At 51.6% G+C, this 7,662-nt stretch overlaps 1 protein-coding gene across 4 annotated transcripts; it reads left to right on the forward strand.

Annotated features, from left to right (window-relative positions):
• Positions 1 to 2,107: 2,107 nt before the first annotated feature.
• Positions 2,108 to 7,221, forward strand: THY1 (Thy-1 cell surface antigen). 4 transcript variants are annotated; one of them, XM_080929697.1, is made up of 5 exons: positions 2,108 to 2,180; positions 4,254 to 4,363; positions 4,613 to 4,674; positions 5,254 to 5,589; positions 6,008 to 7,221. In XM_080929697.1, the coding sequence occupies exons 3-5, from the start codon at positions 4,638 to 4,640 to the stop codon at positions 6,118 to 6,120; spliced, it is 486 nt and encodes a 161-aa protein (XP_080785823.1). In that variant the 5' UTR covers positions 2,108 to 2,180; positions 4,254 to 4,363; positions 4,613 to 4,637; the 3' UTR covers positions 6,121 to 7,221. The 4 variants fall into 4 exon arrangements, with proteins under 4 accessions (XP_080785823.1, XP_080785822.1, XP_080785824.1 ...); XM_080929696.1 differs by having other exon boundaries at positions 2,114 to 2,180; positions 4,250 to 4,363; XM_080929698.1 differs by lacking the exon at positions 4,254 to 4,363 and having other exon boundaries at positions 2,123 to 2,180.
• The last annotated feature ends 441 nt before the right edge of the window (positions 7,222 to 7,662 follow it).

Consider the following 7,662-nt stretch of genomic DNA (forward strand, 5'->3'; position numbering starts at 1 on the left):
CTCAGCCAGCCTAAGCCCAAACGCACCTAACAGCCCTTTTCAGAGTCCTGCCCCAAAATAAAAGAACCAACCAGCTCCAGTCCCAAGCTGTGGGAGGAGAAAGTGTCAACTATAGCAATAGCTCTCTGATAAGAAAGACCCCTGAACCAGACTCAAAAGCCACTAAGCCAGAAGAAACACACAGCAGTTCAGGGACAGGACACAGCATGTGTGGAGTCTGAATGAATGAGAAAGAATGGTGTTCAGGGTGAACAGCTGGAGCCAGGGCACCAGGATCCTTATAAATTCCCCTATGAATTTCTAAGAACCTACCCAGTAAAGCTGGGTGGGGTCATCTATGAAGGGTGTGGTCTTCAGGGCCCCTTAGTACCCAAGCCCTGGGAATTTTACATAAAGACCCCAGGAGTTCAGTGGTTTACAAGAAAAACAGCCACCACTCTTGTTAGGCTGTCCCATTATCTCTATCACTGGGGAACCACCTAGATCTCCAAGGGAGGGGATTGAAATTGCATCTTCAGGCTCAGGGATGGCTTCCAACAGTGCCATTACTGTATTGAAAGCCTCCAGGACCGTGCATGCCAGGGCCAACTTCTATGAAGAAATAGGAGAATAGGCAGGCAGATGGCTGAGAGGCAGAACCAGGCCACAAGACTCCCCAACCAGAATCCAGAGACCAGGCATCAAACTAGCCTTTTAAAAACATAATTACAGAGGCCAGCAAGATGGCTCCGTGGATAAAGGGGCTTGCCAACAAGCCTGACGGCCTGAGTTCAATCCCCACGAACTACATGGTAGAAGGAGAGAACCAACCAATTCTAGAAAATCTATCCTCTGTCCCCCAAATATATGTGGGTGCACGAGCACACATACACACACACACACACACACACACACACAAATAGTATAAAATATTTTAAATTTCATTAAAAATAAAATATAAGCAAATCATTGGCACAGGTTTTAGAAAGGGCGTCTCGGTGACATCAGGTTGATGGTGTAGATGGTATATCCCTGAGGACTAGAAACTGGGTCTCAGCCTTTCTAGTTAGTCATATAACCCCATTCTAAGAGTTCTCTCTTTTCTCTTCCACTAGCTGAGGAGTGGAGTGGCTCAGCACTGGACACTTGAGTTCCAAAGTCCTCCAGTTGGTCAGCCTGGCTACTAACCAGCCATGAAGTCACAAGGTGTGCATGGATGTAATGACCCCAACAATGGTGGGTAGAAGGCCTGCCTCCTTTCCGTGTCTGAAGACCAAAAGGGATTAGTACTCACGGAAGTGAGCGCATTCTAGTTAGTTGGGTCAGAAAATGCAAGTTCAGCTTGGGGGTGATGCATGCTTTTAACTCCAGTACTCGGGAGGCAGGGACAGATGGATCTCTGCGAGTTCAAGGCCAGCCTGCTCTATAGAGAGAGTTTTGGGACAGCCAGAGTTACACAGGAAAAAAACCTGTCTCGAAAATTCGAAAGAAGGAAGGAAAGAAGGAAGGGAGGAGCGAGTTCAAGATCTGGAGCCATAAGCGAAAAAACAATGCTTCCCCGCAGAGCTAAAGTGTTTTTGAGTAATGGGAGGTGGGCATGCCCCAGCAGCAGAGATGGGCCAGGCTGGTGCACGCCTCGCCTTGCTTCTCAAGGGATGCTCTAGCACAGAAGACAACCGATCCATTTCCTTTGCTGAAAAAGCAGGCTCCAAAGCCAAAGGCTGTCACTGAAGCTCAAGAGCCGGTCTCCAGCCTAGAAGCAAAAGGAGGAGGAAGCTTGCTAGCCTCCCAACAGCATCCTTTACCCTCCAGTTATCCGGGTTTCTGAAGGAACTAGCAAAGAAAGGATTACAGCCTTAAAAGAGCATCCCAGGTATATGAGAAGGAGGCTGTCCCACCCCATCCCCAGGGTCCCTAACGGACTTTTCCCTGGGCTAGCCAGCCCAACCTCAGGGCTGAGAGTGCCTCTTTAAAGTAGCTACAAGCCACTTCGGACACCCAATTGGAACACCTCCAGTCAGCCCTCACCGACCACCCCACCCCCTCCATCCTTTCCCCTCAGCTTCCGATTGGCTGAATCTCGAGCCCCTCCCTGCTACCCCCATCTCTCCCCACCCTTGGTGAAAACTGCGGGCTTCGGCTGGGTGCAGCAACTGGAGGCGTTGGCGCATCAGGAGGAGGCTGCAGCTAGAGGAGTCCAGGTGAGAGCAGGAGTCGGGAGGGACCGCGCATGCAAGGACAGCCGCAGGGCGAGGGTGCAAGCCTTTCCCAGCTACAGCTTTGGGAAAGGATACCAGAGCGCTCCTATATGGGGGCGCAGGAACTGGGGAAGGGACCTGCTCCCAGGCTGGGCGAAAGTGGAAGGTTGTGCAGGATCATGGTTTTTTTTTTTTTTTTTTTTTTTTTTTTTTTTTTTTTAATTGCTGACGGGCGCTTTCTAAGAGTGGGTGCCGGAGGAGAACCGTGAGGGAAGGACATCGAGGACAACCTTTGGTTCTGCCTTCCACTCAGAGGTCCCCGAGCTCAGATCGCCCTAGTGGTGCGAAAAGAGGGAGGAGGTGGGTGGCAAGCTGGAGGGAGAATCTGCCGGGTGACCTCGTGGCTGGCTGGGTGCGGGGCACCGCAGGTAAGGAAACCGCAATGTTGCGGGAGGGGACTGAGTAGCAGGCGCGGGGGGAAGGGAGAGCTAAAATGGATGCGAGCGAGCGGGAATTGGGGGGAGGAGGAGAATCTCAACTAGTAGAGAAGGACTAAAAATGCGGAAATAGCATCAGGGTGGGGTCAGCCAGGCGGGGCCTCAGGGAAAGGGCGCAAAGTTAGACTGGGTGTGAGATTCAGGGCACCGAAAACAAACTGCGCCTCTGCCAGATGATGCTTCCCCTTCCATCTAGTTCTGCCAGGCTTCTCCAGCCCCAGCCCCATTTCTTTCCTCTAGTGCTCCCTCTTCCTTCCCCTGCATCCCAAGCCCGCACTCTCTCCTCCATAACCCACTGTTAACCAGATCCAAGCCCTATGCTGCTGGGCAACCCTCAGGAGGTGGAAGCAAATGGTCAAGTTTGAGATCAACTTGGGCCACATCACGAGTTCCAAGTTCACCCGGGCTTCTTAAGGAGACCTTGTCTCTAAAATAAATAAATAAATAAATAGTCTCCTTTCTCTGCCACAGTGCCTTGGGATCCGGCTCCTGGCTGCAGCTCCTCCTCGGGCTGAGATGACACTCACTGTCATAGCCCATGCTGGGGACCCTAGTCTCTCTTTGGCAAGGGCAGGCTACACTACCTGCCAATATGTTGAGCTAGGGTACTGCAGGGAAGGCAGAAAACTTCTGCAGGATAGCCTTGAACACTGGACCAGAAAAACTGCAGCCCCTGGGATACTCAAGAGCTGGCCATTTGCAAGCGTCTCTGGCTTATGTGCAATTAGAGTGCTGTGGCTTCTCACTCACATCCTGTGTCCTGTACAGGCCCCTGTGGCACCTCACTTGCCTGATCTCATCCCTAACCATTAGGATTTCTGGACCACTTATCACATGGGGCATGATGCTGGATACTTATTTTCTTAGACCCCATCACAATCCTACTTGAGTGTAAGGTTCAGAGAACCTCATTTTTTCAGTAAATATCTTTTATCTTGCTCTCAGGGAGCTGAAGTAGGGCATCCTGAGATACATTGGGAGCGGAGATACTGTTTCAATAAAATAATAAACCAGGGGCTGGAGAGATGGATCAGTGGTTAAGAGCACCGACTGCTCTTTCAGAGGTCCTGAGTTCAATTCCCAGCAACCACATGGTGGCTCACAACCATCTACAATGTGATCTGATGCCCTCTTCTGGTGTGTCTACATAAAATAAATAAATAAATATTAAAAAGAAATAATAAACCAGGTGGTGTTACATGCCTATAATACCAGCACTCAGGAGACAGGGGCAGTTTAGTGAGTTTGAGGCCAGCCCAAACTACATAGTGAAAGCCTACCAGTAAATAATTAGCAAGAATTGGAATATCTACTCTATGTTAGGGCTGACCCGGACATTAGGGATCACCTTCTGAACAAGAACTAGTGCTCAGGGAGGAGTTTGGGTTTTTGTTTGTTTGCTTAATGGAAATGAAAGTTTTCATTTGGAAAACCTGATTGAGTTCTGGAGACCGACTAGAGCACTATGGCTGAGCTTAACACCCCCAAAGCACACAGTCAGACCGGTTAGGACAGTAAAAGCTATGCATAGCTCACCAGATACATTTTTTAATTTTTATTTTTGTTTTTTTCAAGACAGTGTCTGTGTAGTCTTGGCTGTTCTAAAACTCACTCTGTAGACCAGGCTGGCCTGAAAATCTGTCTGCCTCTGCCACTTGAGTACTGGGATCAAAGGTGTGAGCCCTGTGGGTAAGTAATGAAGTCACCCAGCAGGGAGGTGCTCAGGGACAGCACAGACATACAGCCAAGACATGGGCTCCCACCTTCTTGGCTTTCTCTGAGTGGCAAAGAGCCTTAGGCAGTATCACCCTCCAAGAGAAGGGAATAGAGAGAGAGGCTGAGGTGTCCATCACGTGCTCTGTGAATCTCAAGTCCTCACAGTAAATGGGGACCCACTTGTCCTATCACTTGGCTGACACATAACTTTCCCCACCGCAGAATCCAGGACGGAACTCTTGGCACCATGAACCCAGCCGTCAGCATTGCTCTCTTGCTTTCAGGTACTGGGCAAGGGTCAGGGCTGGCATTCGGCACGGGTGGCTGGGGGTGCAGGGGACGGGGCCGCCTCCGCCTCACTGATCACCTGCTGGTGCTGATCTTTGACATATTGGAAATGCCATACTGTATCTCAGAATCCTCTTGCTGGGCAGCGGTGGTGGTGCACACCTTTAATCCCAGCACTCAAGAGCTAGTCACATGAATCTGTATATTTGAGGCCAGCCTGGTCTACAGAGCAAGTTCTAGGACAGCCAGAGCTGTTCTCAAGATGAGAAACCCTTTCTTGAAAAACCATTTAAACACACACACACACTCTCTGTCTCTTTTTCTCTGTCTCTCTCTCTCTGTCTCTCTTTCTCTGTCTCTCTCTTTCTCTCTCCTCTTGATCTCCTGTTCTTGAAACACATTGTTGGGGCCCAGAACTTGAGTAGATTAGATGGAAATTGGAGTCTGGAGGTGGTAGAACATCCCCAGGGGTGAGTGTAAACCCCACATCCTCCCAGGTCAAGTCTACTTTCCTGCAGGTGGGAGGCCCCCCAGTCTGTATCTCCCCCAATTCAGAGAAGGCACTGCTGTGCCAGTCTTGCAGATGTCCCGAGGGCAGAGGGTGACCAGCCTGACAGCCTGCCTGGTGAACCAGAACCTTCGCCTGGACTGCCGTCATGAAAATAACACCAACTTGCCCATCCAACACGGGTTCAGCCTGACCCGAGAGAAGAAGAAGCACGTCCTGTCAGGCACCCTCGGGGTACCCGAGCACACGTACCGCTCCCGGACCACCGTCTCCAGCGATCGCTATATCAAGGTCCTTACCCTAGCCAACTTCACCAACAAGGACGAGGGCGACTACTCGTGTGAACTTCGAGTCTCGGGCCAGAATCCCATAATCTCCAATAAAAGTATCAGTGTGTTCAGAGGTGAGACTAGTCCCCAGAAAGATGAACTGTCCAGGTTAGCCAGGCGGGGGTAGCCAATGGGCCTCCTAAACAACAGACAGCTCCATTAGCCAGGCCGGAGGGGAGAGGGGTGCTCTAGCCTTCTCATGTTCCCCTAACTGCTGGTCCCCGAGGAACCCCGATGCCCTCTGGGGGTGGGGAGGAGATCAGGGGCCAGATAGGAGGAGCTTGTAGTAAAAACACAGCTGTGGAAACTGTAAATGGGAAAGGTGGTGGCCTGGTGGTTCTTGCAGTGTGGAGGTTCTGTGACACCATCAGGTGGAGCCGTTAAGATGTCAAAGCACCAGCTGGCTCCCATGAACAGCTAACACCTGGCCTCGCCTTTGCCTGCCTGAGTCTTGATCTCCCCTCCTCCCGGGGACCCCTTCTCTCTCCACAGACAAGCTGGTCAAGTGTGGTGGCATAAGCCTGCTGGTTCAGAACACTTCATGGCTGCTGCTGCTCCTGCTTTCCCTCTCCCTCCTTCAAGCCATGGATTTCATTTCTCTGTGACTGGTTGGGCCCCGAGGAGGAACAGGAAACCGCTGCAGAGGTCTTGCTTCTCCGGGTCAGCCGACTCCCTCCCCAAGTCCTTCAAATATCTCAAAACATGGGAAGAAATGGGGGCCCTGTCCCTCTTAAGGAACCCCAGTGCTGCATGCCATCACCCCACCCCCCACCTCTGCCACTTCACCCTCAATGCACACCACTAGCTGTCATTTTGTAATCCATACTCCAGGGCTGCCTCTGATTATTTTGTTTGTCCTTCCCTGGAGACCTGGTGGAACAGAAGGGCATATAGGTAGTGAGGAGGCAGAGGCAGTGGTCAGTCCCTGGGGCGAGTTCCTCCTTGGCAGCCAGATGCCTGAAAGAAATATGGGTGAAGGAAGTCGGCCCGTGTCTGTGCCTGGTACAGTCATACACTGTTGAAAGTATCACCCAGTGAGCAGGGAGGGGGGCCTCTAGATAGGAGAGCACTGCAGAACCTTTGTGGATCATACAATAAAGATGAGAACTTAAGATTTTACCAGGCTATTCTCACCCACCACATACAAGCCCTTGCTATCACTGAAGAAGCCCCCTAGGGATCTTGGGGCAGGGCACACTCAGTAAAGATGCAGGTTCAGCCAGGGAATGTTGGGGAAAGGGGGAGGAGGTGGGGAAGGGATCACCCCACCTCTAAAACCTGAGCCCGCTGTCTCCAAAGGTCACACTGCCTACAGAGAGGGCGGCAGAAGAAGACAAGTCCCCCTCCTCTGCTCCCAAGGAGCCAGAACTCTGACTACAGGATCTAAGTTAGTGCAGGAAGGGGCCCTAGAGCCGCCCAGTTGGACCCAGCTTGCTAAGGGAGATTCTTTGTTCTTCTTTCCCTTGCCCCTCTGTGCTAGCCCCGCTTCCTCTCCCTGATCCCCCAGACAACCAGAGTCTTGCGACCTGCCTCTTACAGGACCTTAGTCTCAGGGGCAGGTGGTGGAGTGAGATTCAGTGTGCACACTTTTTGGAAGGTAGTTTTTCCAAGCATCTCCTTCCCCACTGTCAGTACTGCCTGTCTCCCCACCATGTGTAATACCACCACAGCTTACGGCATCTCACTGAGAAAAGAACTGCACAATAAAACCAAGCCTCTGGAGTCTGTCCTGGTGTCTGTCTCTCCTGTGCTCTTCCAAGGTCCCCAACCTGGATGGCCTGGCTGAGTGCTTCTGTGTGCAGAAGGTCCAATGGGACTCTGGGGTACCCCAGCCCACACTATTCCCTTGCCTCCTGTCTCCCACTTTTTATAGCTCCCTATGCTGGGCTTCTCTTGAGGGTGACTCCGACATGAAATCTTTGCCCAAATTGATGCGTGTTCTCTCTGCTGACTCATCCAGCGACAGCAGTTGAGTTCCCCCGCCAACACACGGGCCTGGCCTTGCAGCCAACCCTGGCTCTCTCTGGAAGTGCCAGGGATTTTGTGCTGAAGTTTGTACCTTGCCTTTTCTTCACAGCCCTAGTTCTACAGAAATGCAGCTGAAGACCTGTCTGCTGAGAGGACACACCTTGGAGTCCTGAAGCAGG

Source organism: Micromys minutus (genome assembly GCF_963924665.1).
Source record: "Micromys minutus genome assembly, chromosome: 16".
NCBI classification, from domain to species: Eukaryota; Metazoa; Chordata; class Mammalia; order Rodentia; family Muridae; genus Micromys; species Micromys minutus.